Source organism: Alosa alosa, chromosome 4 (genome assembly GCF_017589495.1).
Source record: "Alosa alosa isolate M-15738 ecotype Scorff River chromosome 4, AALO_Geno_1.1, whole genome shotgun sequence".
NCBI classification, from domain to species: domain Eukaryota; kingdom Metazoa; phylum Chordata; class Actinopteri; order Clupeiformes; family Clupeidae; genus Alosa; species Alosa alosa.
Genome location: NC_063192.1, coordinates 7,921,862 through 7,938,171, shown reverse-complemented (window position 1 = coordinate 7,938,171; position 16,310 = coordinate 7,921,862). Strand labels below are relative to the sequence as shown.

The 16,310-nt window shown below is 43.5% G+C and overlaps 2 protein-coding genes across 2 annotated transcripts in view; both read right to left on the bottom strand.

Annotated features, from left to right (window-relative positions):
- soga1 (suppressor of glucose, autophagy associated 1) overlaps positions 1–8,890 on the bottom strand; it is a 47,574-nt gene extending 38,684 nt beyond the window's left edge. Inside the window, 2 exon segments of the mRNA XM_048240613.1 lie at positions 5,049–5,273; positions 7,724–8,890. Coding sequence (XP_048096570.1) covers positions 5,049–5,273; positions 7,724–8,623 — 1,125 coding nt within the window. The 5' untranslated portion in view covers positions 8,624–8,890.
- Positions 8,891–12,242: 3,352 nt separating this feature from the next.
- rnf17 (ring finger protein 17) overlaps positions 12,243–16,310 on the bottom strand; it is a 41,967-nt gene continuing 37,899 nt past the window's right edge. The window contains exons 34-36 of the mRNA XM_048240399.1: positions 14,621–14,759; positions 14,300–14,492; positions 12,243–12,739 (exon numbers count right to left, since the gene is read on the bottom strand). Of these exons, the coding sequence (XP_048096356.1) occupies positions 12,599–12,739; positions 14,300–14,492; positions 14,621–14,759 (473 nt within the window). The 3' untranslated portion in view covers positions 12,243–12,598. The remainder of the gene's footprint in view (positions 12,740–14,299; positions 14,493–14,620; positions 14,760–16,310) is intronic.

Genomic DNA, 16,310 nt, shown 5'->3' with positions numbered 1-16,310 from the left:
TTTCAGAATATAACAGTGAAGTGTGGAGGTTCACAGTCATGATATTGTCTTTCGCTAAATGGATTATGGCTCCACAGAGGTCTTTAATTGGGCAGGTTTATGGGGTTATGATTTATAGACCCCTGTGAGGCCCGGAGATTATTAAAGTGCTTTGATACTGAATCCAGATCCAGATTTAAGGAGGGCTGTTAATGTGTGGGGCAAAATGCAATCGCTCCTTGATTTTTCATATTACCCATTCTAATCGTATTGCTTTCTAATGGCATTTGTATAGTGCTGTGTTGACATTTGGGATAGGGGTACCAATATGTATGCAAAGGATAGTGAACCATGTCGGGGATGCTGAGCTTTGCCATCCGACAATCTATATTGATGTTTTATATTGATGAGAATATCTGCCGAGGCGTTAACTTCCAAAACGTTTCATACTACTGTTATTACTCAATCTGTCACTCGTGTCAGTCATCAGACACATTTTCATTCAGACAGAGATTGGGGGAAGGGAGGAAGAGGTTGGAGCATGAGTCTCTCTCTCTCTCTCTCTCTCTCCCTTCATCTGTGAATGGATGCCAAGGTGCAGCTGAGCTCCTAAATGTCTCTGTAGACGGGCAGTCTGACTGGCCCTTGTACAGCACGCTCTAATTCAGATCCATTCTCTTCTCTCTTTCTCACTGTCTTTTTCTCATTGCAGCCAGCGACCCCTGAGGGAGCCCTGTGAACACTTATTAATGAGCTATTCCAACATGCACACAAGCCACGCTTTTAATGAGACACAAACAATGTTCAATTTATCATTACATGACAAATAGAATCACTTCAGTGTACTCCATGAACTCCCTATTTTTCTATAATTACTGTTTCTCTTCTTCTTTCCCTCCCCCTCTCTATCTCTCCCCCTCCCCCTCTCTATTGCTCTTCCTCTCCCTCCCTGTCTGTCTCTCTCCTCGGGTCAGACGTGGGAAGACAGCTCACCCAGTTGAATCAATGCTCACTTTCATTAGCGGTCTGGGGCTCGTCCAGCCTGTGTTCTTCACCTATGTGCCGATGCTTTATGGTGATGGGGCCCCGGCTCAACCTGACAAACCCCTTTGTTAATGCACCTCCAAAAGTGCCTGTTAAGGCAGATGAATTGGCAACTATTTCTGGGTGCTCTGCGAACCCTCCACCCCTCCTCCTCCTCCTGCCAGTCTAACACCCCTGTCTGGTGTTTTCACATGCGGCAGACCCCTAAAGCGATTAGCTTTGATATGCAAAGGAGAAACACCTAAAGGTGTTTTTCATAGCGTGTGAGGCTGTCAGTCAGCCAGACGGGCAGTCCTGGAAAGGTGCGTCGTTATTGAGTCAGTTTTTAGCGTGGCGAAGCGTAAGTGTTTGTGTGTGTGCATGTGTGTGTGTGTGTGTGTGTGTGTGTGTGTGTGTGTGTGTGCGAGGAGGAGGCTTGAGACCAGATACTGGTTTCCTTGAACAATGTTCTCACATAGTTCTCCTCCCCTACCCCTTCTCCTAATGCCCATCTCCTACCATGTACACTGTTGGTAACATTTGACAAACAACAGAAGTCAAAGGGAAGCATTTAACCATCAAAGGGCCTCTTTCATGTGTGTGTGTGTGTGTGTGTGTGTGTGTGTTCGTACATACATAATTGTTTTCCTATGTGTACGTATGAGTGATTGCATTTGTCCTTATCAGACATCATTTGCATGGTTGAGTGTGTGCAAGCGTACTTTAGGGTTCTAGGGTGTATTCTGTGTACTTTCAGATTAGCATGTGTGTTTGTTTGTGTGTGTGTGTGTGTGAGAGAGAGATAGAGAGAGAGAGAGAGAAAGAAGAAAGGAAGGAAGAAAAAGGATCTTTTGTGTCTTTATGTGTGTGTGCATGTTTTGTGTGTGTGTGTTGTGTGTGTGTGTGTGTGTGTGTGTGTGTGTGTGTGTGTGTGTGTGTGTGTGTGTTCCTCCTCTCAACCGGCTTGTCAGTGCTCCCACAGCTGTCTGCTGCCCCAACGGCCGTTTTTAACGACTTCCCTGCTGATTTTATCTGCCTTCTTTCGTAAAATGGCACTGGGCTCTAACGGGTCTCCCATCTTCCCACACCTCGGCACAGGCTGCTCCCGCTCAGACCTCGGTGCTCTGTAGATAACCCCACAACACAGAGAGCTTTTCATTAAAAAATGAGCTCCAGGCCAGCCTTGGTAAAATATTGCACGCTCCAGTCTAGTTCCTCGCTAAGCATCGTTTTCCTGCCTCTCTCGTTGAGCTCCTTCGTTCTGCCTTCTGGTTCATTATCTTAAGGATGCCTTGAAGCTAATTCACAGCAAACCGTTTTCTCTCAGTTAATGATGCTAAGTGCTCAAAATTGGACTTAATTGTTTATTCCTCAACCCTTTCTTTGGGTCTCTTATCACCACTGCTAGCAGTTGTAGTAAGATAATGTTCATACGAATTCCTGCAGACTGCTGCTGTTCCCGCTGTTCTACCAAATAAGGCAGTATGGTGTGCTTTCCAGAGAGGGCTCTTTTGTCCTTGTAAATGCTTGTTTACAATCTACATACTGCAATCTACTGTTTGGATAGAAGAGGGAAAGAAAGGACTGCTTCTGCTTGCTGTTTTCAGAGGTCTCACTACATACTAGAACCAGTCCTGGAGGCTTGAATAATTCCTCCTTTCTTAACCACAGGGAATTCAGCTCAACTGATGTTTGGATGGTGAGATATCCACACACACACACACACACACACACACACACACACACCCGCAAGCAATGCTACACTTTTTATCTCTCTCTCTCTGTATCTTCCTCTCTCTCCCTTCTTCCATCTCTCTCTATCTCTGTATCTAATATATTCTCCTCTCTCAACTCAGAACCTTCTGCTCAGCTGTTGCTGTATGAGGGCACATGGACTCTCACACACACACACACACACACACACACACACACACACACACGTGCACCAGAGGTGTGTTTGGGCCTCCAGCATGAACAAACAGCCCCAGCCGTCCAACACACACACACAGCCTCCATCGCATCACAGTCTCCTGTCCTCCCCCAAAACCCAGATATGCTTTTTATGGGCAATGAAAATGAGGACAGTGCAATTTAGGGCAGGAAATGACACAAGGATCCTAGTAAACATTCAGTCTCCCAGAACCCCTCCCCCCACCCCATCCCCTCCCATCCCCCAGCAATCATCAGCTCTCATCCCCAAAACAGTTGTGAGGGTGACGAGAGACTGTTACAATCGAAAATACACAGTGTTGTTTTATTAGTCTCTGTGCTTTGGCAAAACTGTATCTAAACAGCCATGCAAATAAGGCGACCTCAAACTAAAGAGGGAGAGAAGGAGAGGCAGAGGGAGAGAAGGAAAGAAGACACAGGATGCAACAGGACATGGGAACCACGACTGGCTGACTCAGAAAAACTAAAACACTGTTATCATCAGCCCCACCACAGGGCAAGCATATCTGACCTCCACAGGCTATTTAATTGGAAAACAACCACAGCCATACATACCAATTCATCCACTAAATAGAGAAATAAAAAGAGACCCCAAAAGCAAAAGAAAAAGACATTCTTGTTAATGTGTTTACAAGTGTGTCAAACAACTTAAGCAATACTTCTCTCTCTACAATTGTATCTTCTGATAAAGCAGTTGGGGCGGGTGACTATGGTCGTCGGTCTCCTACACTGTCTCCAAAGCAAGTCTGAGACAGACAGCTCTGGAATGAGAGCACTGTGCTTGGTTAACCTCAAGGCGAGGAGTTAAAAGCCCCGCTCCATTTCCTCCACAGCCGGTCTGTCACAGCAGACCCCAGTAGTGTGACTGAGAGAGTGGAGGCCAGTGAAATCTGACCCCCTTCTGCTGGTAGCTTTGGATAAACAATTGGCTGAGTGTTTCGGAGACTCCTGCTCCCAACTACAGAATCTGACTGGAGTTCTTTATTCTGAGGAAGTGAATGTTAAACTCTCGTCTTACTGGCCTGTGTGACTAACTGACCCACTGCCTAAATCACTTAGTGATGGGTTGCAGCTGAGAATTTATGCAAAGAATAGCCTGTCTATCCTGAAGAAATAGAAGTCTATTAAGAAGAAGGGTAGCCTGTTTTAGCCTGAAGAGTTAGCTTGGCCAAATTTGAGCCTTTTGGAAAACAGGACGTCTCTCTTCTCCTCTGTCTAACTCTTGTCTCCCTCCCCCATCTGATACTGTACACAGCTCGGCCATCTTTGCGGCGAGACACAGCAGGACGTGGCTCTAGGGGGATGACATCATTGAGTTCCCTCTTGCACCAGGGGGAGACGCGAGAAAAACACCATTGTGTACAGAGGCTGTTTGAACACTCTGACAAAACTTTGCAAATGCATGACCTGCAACCATACTCTTGAAGCAACCACGCTGAATGCCCCAGTGTTTAGAGGGTCCCCCGTCTGAAGGAGAAACTGACTAGTTTCTTTGTCAGACTGTGTGTGTATATGTGTCTGTGTGTGTGTGTGTGTGTGTGTGTGTGTGTGTGTGTGTGTGTGTGTGTGTGTGTGTGTGTGTGTGTGTGTGTGTGTGTGTGTGTGTGTCTGAAAACTGACATGCTGAGGTGTAAATTCTGAACTTTTGTCCTCTTTCCTCTCTCCTTTGCTCCACTTTTTGAGATGATCTCATGTTGATCTCATCCAACCACAATGAAAGCAGCATAAAATGAAAATGATGTCGGTTGGTGGTGCTTGTATGTCAGGATCCAGAAACTATGCAAAACTATGCAAAGCAGAATGCAGGAACCAGAATGGACTGTGAAAACAGAAACGACACTGTGTACGAAAGCATACCATGCTTACCCCCTTATAACAGTCTGTTCAGCAATATCCAGCAACATACACACATAGGAGCTTAGGACACCAGCACAGACACACAATATAAAAACAATATTTAGGCATTTTTAACTCCCACTCTCTTTGTTGCTGACTTTTGATCATCCTTTGTTTCTTTCCCTTAAAAGTACATTCTCACTCTTAGAAACTCTCTCTTCCCCCTCTCTTTCTGTCTCTCTCTTTCTCTTCTCTCTCACCTTGACGTCCTGCTCCAGGGTGCGGATGAGCTCTCCGTCCACCTGACCAGTCTGGGCCACGCGCAGGCTGCGGCGCTCGGCCTTGCGCAGTCGGTACTGCAGGATGCGGCAGGTCTTGTTGGCCTGGTCCAGCTGCTGCCGCAGGTCCTGCAGCTGGTACACGTCCTCCTCCATGTACATGTCCCGCATCTCCAGCATCTCCGAACGCAGCTCCTCAATCTCATCCTGCGCACAACATCACAGAGCAAACACACACACACACACACACACACACACACACACATCCATACACACACACACACACACACACACACACACACACACACATACACACACACACACACATACATACACACACACACACACATTTGAAATGTGTTTAAGTCACATGGGACCACACATGAGCAGTGTGTACTCTGTCAAGTATTTTATTACTAACAAATGTGGCAATGTAATTCTCACCAGGGAAGATAGATTTCTATTCTGAACAATGAAAGCCTTCAAAATGACATATCAGTTGGCATGCTACCTTTCCTTGACATCATCCTATTAAAGATCCCTGCCTCAAGAGAACTTGCCAAACAAACACAAAGGCACAAACACAGGCAGTGAACATTGACTTACAAAATGAATTATGTTCACAAGTTTTTTCACCACTAGCAAAGAACCCAAACATACAAACTCTATCTCTCACAAACACACGCATGTAAATGTAACTGTACTCTATAGGTTAAGGTATGGAGAATGGATCAGCAGTAGTCTATTTTCTCCAGCACACCTTATAAGACTACTTCAAAGACTGTAGCTATCTCAGACTTTCTAAAACATCACCTGTGTGTTAGAACAGGTGAAAGTGAACAAAGATGCTGTTATTGGTAGCCTAATGAGACCATTGTGCTAAGCATCATGACAACTACATTCATTTTCACCATGCCACCATCTCTGAACTCAACAATAATGACACAGGAAACCTGAACAAAAATGTTAGCACTTGGAGCCTGTAATTATTGCTAAACCCATCACTTTTGTTCCTAGAGGTTCATCAGCAGATTGTAATTATGTATAACTTGTCGTTGGCATTGACACATTCTTGCTGAGACAAGCCAACACTCACCACTTATTTTAATTATAGCACGAACATGCTTGACTAACGGACATTCAAATGTCAATAAAAGGCAAAGGAGGGAGATTTCATTTTAATTGTGCTGTCGCTAACATTGTCCTAAACGACTGATCTCAAGTGAGGCTGATCTCGATGTTTCTTGAGGTTTGAGCTATCATGGCTGCGTTTATACATAGTCTAATATTATGGGAGGCATCATTTTAAATCCGACCAACCTTGCAAACACAGTCGTAGTAAAACCGAATTAAGTATTTATAAATTCGACGGGGATAAGGCATGTGTAAGTATAACCTCTACCTCGCCGTCTAATAAATGCGGTGGACTAACGCGTGCTGTCACTGTTCCCTCGAATCAAATGTGGGTCACCCACTGCAGAGAGCGTCACGTGCTGCGCGCGCGTATAAACAATGGAGTGGAGAGGTGGGCGCGGGTGCGCTGGACTGCAGCAGCATCTGCACAGCACGAGGAGTCCCGGCAAAACAGCTGCATTATTTAGGTGAGCGTGCAGAAGAGAAGGCAAGGATGTATAGGTCCACGTAAGCCGTGACCTGGTTTTATCTACTATACTGCTATGAAGCAATGATTAATGAAATATTCCCAAACGCTCTATAATGTTTTTACATTAGGCTGAGGCTCTCTCTATAATGTTATTACAATCTGAATGGCTGATATGTAAGAGCCTGCATGACGCGGTAACACCTTTTCCCCTCACTATTATTCTTATAAGAGTATGGCTTATTGCATTAGCGTTGAAAACCGACACGCCCCACACTGAGAGATATGGGCAGATATATCCCAGTTAATGAGTAGGCCTAATTATCAGTGGCTGGCTAAGCCTATGCCGTTAACACCAGCCATGACCAAAAGCTTTGGGTAAACTGCTTGCCATGCTGTTAGATTTCATGTGGGAGAGAAAACGAACGAGGCAACAACCATATAGTCAGGATTATCACAGAAGTCATTATTAAGGACCGTCTATGGTAATATATAGAACTGGCCATTATGACACGTGCCAATTTTTATATTGTCTTAATACAAAGCAATTAGTCGAGCCACTTAGCTACGCCTATAGTTTAACCCACACATCTTATGGGAGGAGCGCAAAGGAAAAACAGCCGCCTCCCGCCACGAGTTGTTCTATTCATACCGGTCTGTCTTAAAAGCACGGAAAATCAATAAGTTAAATTTAAACACATTCCTGAAAATATACACCTCTACGTAGCCTATATCAGTTAACTATCATTCACTCATCATATCTTAATAAACATATTGAAACATCTAATTTCTATAGTTGACAGGTCAACATAACATAAAAGAGTGAAGACGACAAGGAAGGCGGGTTATTAAAACAGACACATGTGTCAAGTTGTAGGCCTACATGGAAAAGATTGCGTTATTGATCAGGTGAAAAACAGTGTTATTGTAACCTTGTATGACTATCTAAACTGAAGGGACTATCAGTTCAAACATTTAATTTCACACATGGGTGTCAGCCAGACGTAGGTTAATAGCCACTGATGAAAACACTGTTCATTTTGTTTACTATTCTTACTTTTAAGTAGTCGTTTTCGGAACGCAGTTCTTCGATTTCTCTGATAAATTCCTCATGAGTGCCGTCCATGAACTCTTCTGTCAAGTCAGAAAATGCTAGTGATGTACTAGCTAGCATACGGCTGTCGAAGGAGGTGACAGACCTCTCGTCACCGGGAGAGATGCTACCTTCCCCGGTCTCCACGCTAATGGAGAGACGGTCCTTTTCCACCGGTGTCTTGGCACCATCCCCCCGGCCAAGTTTCCCGGGCCGCCCCAAAATATGGTCCTTTCCAGATTTGTCGTTGTCTGTCGCCCCACATCGACTACTGGATTCAGTGTCACTGCTCAATGCATCGGTGGAAAGTTTATTTTCCTCCGAAGCGCAGTCAGAGAGCTCGGAGCTACTGTCTGTGGGGGAAAGCTTTCCAGGGGCGCAACCCGAATCTTTGCTCAAGTCGTCTGAAGCGTTACTGGCATCCGAAATTTTCCTTCGACCGACCTTAGCAGATTTGCTGCTCTTCGGAGCGCTAGCAACTGAGAGCATGGATTTCCCCGGTACTTTCCCTTTCTCCGACTTCATGTCTTTACCACTCGCCGGGCTGCGTCTAGATACCCGGCTCCCTATATGTATGGAACCTGGTTTCACACTAAGCGTTGGCGTACCGATACCTCCTCTGATTTTAGTGAGGGACCAGCCAGGAACATCTTTCGGTCTAGCCGGAGAAGGAGCACGATTGACTTTCTTTTTCTCATTCACTTGTAGCGGCTGCACCACCGGCTGCTGCTCGAACTGGTGCGGCTTGAGGGTCTGCGACTGCCCACTGTCGCCGTTCCCGCTTTCCATTTTGTGTCTAAGCCTCTTTTCCTTAGGCGAGACCAAATGAGAGGGCGAACTGGTATCAACCTTTGTCTTTGTCATTCATTCCGCTTTAAAAACAATTTAGAAAAGAAACGCAAAGCCTCTCGCAAGAAAATAAGTTGGGCGTAACCTGTTGTGTAGAACGGCATACGACGAATGCGAATGGCTATGTTGCAAAGATGGGTTGAAAGAAAAAAAAAACCACAGTAGTATTCCTGCAGAGCTCAGAGTTGATTCTTCATCAAAGCTATGCCTCACTCCCTGCACCAGAACGCCGTGTGCTCCTCTCGCCTTGGTAGTCTGTGCTCATTCGCGTCTAAAACCAGACTGCTCGTTGGGAAGAATGTATTTTTTACTCCGCCCAGATAGCGGCTCTGCTGTCTGTGACGAATTGCTGTCTGGAAGCCCCGGCATCACTCGCGGACCTCTACCGCCACCACAGTGGTTTCTCTCTAACACTCATATCAGAACGGTTCGCTGTTGGGGGGTGATCTTATTTGAATGCTATCATTTACTTGTATGGTGACATTCTGTATTCCGAAAATCTAACCGTAAACCGCAGTCCGTATTTTAATGTATCTTTAAGTAAATATGTCTAAAACTAATATTTCATCACCACACTAATGTATATATATATATATTTTTTTTTTTTTTCAAACTAGCAGAGCTATTTTTTTTTTATTCCACTGATCATATCCAAGAATATCAGTCTGTTGCGCACTGGTGCGAATATCAGCCATGTCTGGTCAATGGAACAGTGGCCACTGAATAATTAAGGTGGAATTCGGGTGACACCATGGGTGCTTAGCATAGGCCTATGACCCGTAATTATACACTAATGATGGGTTAATTCACAAGCCTCTCACATCACGCTCCTTACTCAAGGCTCTAGTCATTGGCTAATTATGGAAAGCGACCGAGGCAAATGCATTGGCAGCTTCCCGTTCCATGAGAAGCAAAAGAGTGACACAATAATGACATGTTATGAATTTCCTGTCGAGGGACTACGTAGAGAGGGCCCAGAGCTGTTTACAGTGTTCATTAATTTGCTTGACTCGTGTCCTATGGAATGCGTAACACACGAAAGAGAACTTGGTGTTGTGCGCTTTTGAGGTAGCAGATCTGAGTGTTTAAAAGAGATTTTACGCAAGGGAAATACATAGATATTACAGGGAGTCATGTATATCCATCCGTGCAAACGCGATGATCAAGAGATTATACCGAGTATTGTAGACCATAAGGGGGCACATTGGATGTCATTCCCACATTCAGTGAGTTACCCTATCTCTAAATCTTTGCCATTGAGGATATTGGGATTCCATCAGTAACAGCTCATAATTGACCGAGCAATTGAGAGCAACTGCTATACTCGGAGTCAGTGCAGTGTATCTCCCATCCAAGGGGTCCTCTATCCTGGCAATGGCAGTAATCTTCTGGAATGGTGTGGGGTAAGATTGTCCTAAATGCCCTGACACAACAAAGGTCTTCAGAGAGCAAGCTGATCTTGGTGAAACAACACAGTGTGTTGCTGGGGGGTAGGGTAATTAGCCATGCCACTGCTATTTGTCCTTGGGAAATGGAGCTCTAACCCCTCCTCACTTGCATCAGTCACTGGCAACAAACTGTGGAATCTAGATAGATAGATACTTTATTGATCGCCAAGGGGAAATTCAAGAATCTGTATGTATCTGTGCTGCCCTGTGCCTGCCCCACTGTTCAATATAAGGAGATACAGATACAGAGGCAGTGGCAACCAGGCAGATGTGCCTATGGATACTACTACATGTACTACCTAATGAATGGATACTACTACATGTACTACCTAATGAATGGATACTACTACATGTACTACTATGGATACTACTACATGTACTACCTAATGAATGGATACTACTACATGTGCTACCTAATGAAGGGATACTACTACATGTACTACCTAATGAATGCAATCAGGGCTAGCCTCTCTTGGGCCTCTTGTGTGTAGCTGTGCTTGGTGATGAGCTACATAACACCCAGAGGCCCCTGAGCATCCCCTGTTCTGACAGTGCTTGTTTGTTGGCCTGGCTGGCAGAGCTCTTACATGCCATGTGTGCAGGATCGTTATGGACAACTGACTCTTAATACAATTACAAATAGTTTACAAATAGTTTACATGAGCTGGGCTACGATTTTGCTACAAAAACCTCTCAAAGGGAACATCACAATTACAAAATAGTGAATGCAATTAGGTTTATTACAAAACCAGACAACTCTCAAGGGCATAGAACTGTAATAGAAAAATCACAAGCATTGTGCAAAGAAGCTGTTATTTGTAGCTGTGCTTGGGCTACACAACACCCCCACAAATGCTGTTGAAAATATTGTACATGGGTAAGTAAGTGGTGTAGAGAATGCTCCCCCCCTCCCCGTCTAGACTCGGTCTTGAGATGGTCTCGAGTAGTCTTGGTCTTGGACTTCACAACGGTGGTCTTGACTACAACTTTGGTATCCACACACCATCCACTCAGATGTCATGTGATTATTATTAGTAGTAATAGTATTATTGACCTGAAGGATTTCATTCTTTTGATTTGATAAAAGATATCTACCAAGTGCGTAATGTATTATGCACCGCAGAGCCTCATGGTGGATCCAGTTAAATAGTTCAGGGTGCTTTCATCCTGCTCTCTTGGCCTACATCACAGTGATAACAGATATGTGTACACACACACACACCATGTATGCTGTATATTGTGTGTTATATATAATATGTGTGTTATATGTCCATGTTGTATCTTCATGGAAAATGAACATATGGGCATTAAAACAAAAAGTAAGTAGAGCTAACCACAACCACTCAAGCAAGAAGTAATGGAAAAAACATATCTTGAAGTATTTTCTCAGGTACATTTTAAACTGCTACAAAATTCTCTGATACTCCCTGCCTTTGCCCCAAAAATTATATAATTCCCTTGACTTTCCATGCGTCTACTTGTAGAACAGACTTGGATAAAATTCCATTATATTTCAGAAATTCCATGACCCGTCACCCTGTGACAATGTGATCATTTTTTTTATTTTAGAATAAACCACACAGACTTGATCAGGTGGCCATTGCAGGTTAACATAGTTTATCTTTGTTTATATTGACACATATATTGTGTTTTGAGCTTGGGTATAGCTCAATGAAATACTGACAAAGCTCTCTAACCCCATCTACTGGTCAGAGGGGGCTAAGTGCAACAAGTCACAGATTAGGCTACCATGATGTGGCTACTAGATGTAGCTGCCTGACTTTTGAACTCTGATGAACCCCTTATTAAGTTTTAAAGGGACGGGACAAAACAGAATTTTACTCCATTCAACACCCATCATTTAATTACCAGCATATTGAAACGTGTGTCAGTTTGTCCCCAAACCTCTAAAAAGTAAAGGGAGCCACAAACCATGACTACAAAGCAACATTGAAAATAGCATTAATTACCTTGTGGCATGGAACTAGAAACAATCAGACCAATGCAGTGGTAAGACACTGGCAAGAAGCTGGCAGAGATCTTACATGCCTTGTATGCAGGAGCGTTAATGAAACTGACTATAATGAAATTACTTTAAATAGTTTGCATGAGCAAGTCTACGATTTCTATAGAACACACCATGTCAGAAAATCCTCCTCTCTGAAGAACTCCACAATTACAGAATACTGAATGCAATTAGGTTTAATACAAAACTGGACAACTCTCAGGGGCATAGATGTGTAACAGAAATAATACAAGCATTAAGCTCAGCGGCAAACTAAGCAGCTTAGACAATTGGACACTTACACACTTTTAACAGACTCAAGTGTTCAACAATACAAAACAAATAAAACCTCTTACTAAAATGTAACGAATAAAACAAATATAAAAGTGCCGCTTTCTTTTTTATGCTTCTTGATTAAACTTGAAATTACTACAAAACTAACAAGTAAACAACTCAACAGCCAAACCTGTTCACTGCTCTACTCTATATGTTGATATGTAAGGAGTAGGCCATCTTTACTATGAGATCAGTTTATGATTATATGAGTGTGCCGAGTGTAAGGGGTGTGTGTGTTGGTGACTCGGAGAGGTAGTCGGCGAGGCCCCTCTTCACCAGAGAGTGGTGCACCAGAGTCCCATCTGGATTGTAGAGGTAGGCAACACTCTCCTCACCTGCAGCCTGGAAGCACATTTGGATCATTAAAACACCTCAGTAGTTCAATCAGTTTGGCCATATCTTCCTACATACAGAAATTAGTACATAAATACGCATGGGACAGAAGACTCACACTTCAACACATCTAAGTAAAGTAGCCTTGTTTTATATATTGTTTATTTAGAGCCCTTTTAGATGTTTTCCTATCCAATTCTGACCTTTTTTGTACTAAGTTTTTAAGTAAATCTGAAAAATAGCTATTTGCAAATGGAGTGAATGTATGTTGGATAGGGATCTAACAATTCACAGCGAATCGGCTAAAACTCGATACACACGTATGAAAATTGAGAAAAAAAAATGAATCGCGATGCAACTACGTTGTCCAAAAATGGCTGCTAAGCTCTCATCATCTTAAGATGACAGAGAGACAGAAATTAAGAGACAGAAAGAGGTAGAAAGAGCTGTTGGAGCCTAATGTAGCTTAATACTAACAGCACCTAGGCTATAATATCTGCATAATGTGTGCCGTCATAAATAAATAAATTAAGTCCTTTTCTTTGCAAACACTGCACTCTCCCGTTTGTTTTCTTCTGGGTGCGTGATCCTAACCTGACTCTCGCCATATGAATTTCGTTCAGCCTAGCTCCACTCACATCTATCTGGGATCGGTTCTGTTGAGAGTGATTTCGGCCCTAGATTGTATGGTAGAGCCAATCAGGATGCAGGGCGGGAGTTTCATAGATGTGACGTAGCGTAGAAGCAACTGTGAGACTGTTCTCAGCGTCATGGGTTGGCTTCGACGTGAGTGGTTGAAGTAGCACGTGAATAGATGACGGACAAGTGGCTTATCCAATCATATGCAAGGATTTTTTGATAAGGCCCAGCCTTCTGAAGCACCACTCCAATGGATCGATCCCAGATGGATGAGTGGAGCTAGGCGGAACGAAATTCATCTGGCGGGAGTCAGGTTAGCGAAGCGGTCATATAATGATTGTCAAAGAGCTGGACAGGTAGTAACGAAGGTAAATTGGATTAAAGCAAAACTTTGCTGGGCTTTTGTATGCTTTGCTATACTTTTGTATGCTTGTGGTGATAGCCTAGTAATGTGAATTGCGGACTATAGCCTAACCAAAGAAAGTAAAGGAGATTTGCACCAAATAAAAGTCAGTGTTGTGGGTTGTGTTTCTACAACATGTTGGCACAAAACTTGATTTCTGTCATAAACGAGGTAAGCTAAGTGTTTTCTCCATTGTCAACGTGAACTACCGGTATGTTCAAGCAGTGATGTGGTTTAATGCATGGGTTAACGTGACGTGAGTCAGACAGAAGATGGGCCTGTCTTTAGTTCCTGAATCCTGTCCCTCTCAAGTCACGTTAAATGGTGTGATAAGCAACTAGAATAAAAAAAGAATAAAAAAAAATCCCGGGAGTGACACCCCCGACCCCCAGTTTTTCAATACTGTAGCCTTGTAATCTTTTTTTATTCGGGGGGCGGGGGACCGATGGTTGCCGCCACTGTTAAAAAAAATCTAGAGGAAACACTATCATTACATCCCTAGTGTAGGAATGTAGGAAGAGACTTACTGCTATCAGGGCTCGGAACACGCCTTTCTGCTGCAATAGATTCATCATTTCGAGCAATGCCTTCACACTCCACTCAGGAGCATAAGGGAGGCGCTTGGTCTCAGAGCAGAAACGGGGTGGCTGAAAACCAGCCAGACGCACACACACCGCCTGACGAGGGAAATCAAGCAGGCACTCTGGGAGACAGCGCAGCCTGCAAGAACACACACACACACACACATGGGTAAAGGATTGTAAAACAATCCTGTTATTTGGGTGTATGTGCAAAAAAATGTATACACATCTGCATGTTTGATAATTCTCATGTTTGATAATTCTCACTTGAGTATGGACAAAGTGTCATCGGAGCCAAAGTCTACGTGTCTGATGAGCATCTTTATTTCTGGACTGATGGACACAAAGCCGGTAAACTCAGCTCTGTAGAACCTGCCATCACTGTACTCAGCCAGACATGGCCCACCTGGAAAAAAAAACAGCTTGGTTACCAAATACAGTGAGACCAACATAACATGACGCATCCCTAAAGTTTCAGTGATGGCCTCACTGGGGAAAAAAAACAGCTTATGTAAAAGCTGGTACATTAGGTCTTAACCCTTAGAACCCTAAGCTGTTTTTAGGGCATTTTCACTACCTTTATTCATAAGGATTTATTCTGGTCATTGTAAGTGCCACACACACATATTATTTATTGTTTGGCTATCCAGATCTGCCATCCATGTATTAGTACTAGCATTGATTTTATCTAGATTTGTAAAGAATTAAAATATAAAAGCTGTATTATAAAACTTCTTATATTTCGACATGCATCTCACCACAGCAAGCTCATAGCTCTACATGCATTTCATGTGTGTGTAGGGCAGACTGTCCTGAATCGGGCGGCAATATAATTGCCATGTTGGAGGGATACTCTGGGGCTGAGCAATTTACAGAAATATGTGGTGTGTGATTTACGGAAATAAATGCCATTTTTTATTTAGTGATGAAAAATGATCTTTCTGCGCTCCATATCTATGACACGAACTGATCTGACCTGACTTGACCCGAGGTTGCGTGTTAGCCTGCGTGCCTATGCACTCATAATGATTCTCAACTTTTTACTGGATTGCCATGAACAAAGTAAAGGCAAAAAAGGTGTTTCTTTGTTGAACAAATTGGGATGCAATGTGAGCCTTGAATTGGATGCCATGCAGGAATTTGCTAGGATCTCAAAACCGGATTATGAACATGCTTTGCCATAGAGAAACACACGATAGCGTTGGATTATAAACATGCTTTGCCACAAGAACAGACAAAAACGTGGGGCAAGTCCAGCTATATGAAGTTATCATTTTGCTGTCACTTCGTCTGTTTTATAACCCAGAATGATGTACTTGGTATCAAATGATAGCTCTGTGTCTCCTCTTTCATCTGACATGCGTGGCATATCTATCCGATCACGGGTCCGCAAGTAATTCAAACGAGAGTAATGGGTGTGCAGCGTTGGTTTGTGTACATGACGTTATTATTTTGCAGTCACTTCGTCTGTTTTTATAAGCCAGAAGGATCGATAAACATGGTACCAATGCATAGCCCTGAGTCCCCTCTTTCATCTGATATGCTTGCCATATCTGATGCGATCACGGGTTCGCGAGTAATTCAAACGAGAGTAATTGGTGCACAGGTGAATGCAGAGAAGTATAGACTGTAAATATGATGCAATTTGATTTCATTTCATGATTTTCATACTTGATCGTACAGACAAGTGTGTAGTGTCTTTGGAAAGCCCCACTTCTGCTCTATCATGCAATAAAGGTTTTATCTCGCTGCGATGAACAGTTCCGGAGCAATGTAACAGAAAAGAAAGGGTGTATTTTTTGACGCAGTTTGCGTCAATCGGGTTCTAAGGGTTAAGAGAGGTGCTAGTAAGAGATGCTAGCAGCACACATGGGCTGTAGCTCCCTTGCTAGCACACTCACCTCCCAATCTGAGGTGCTGCAAGTTACAGGTTAGTTAGCAAATAAAGTGAAACCAA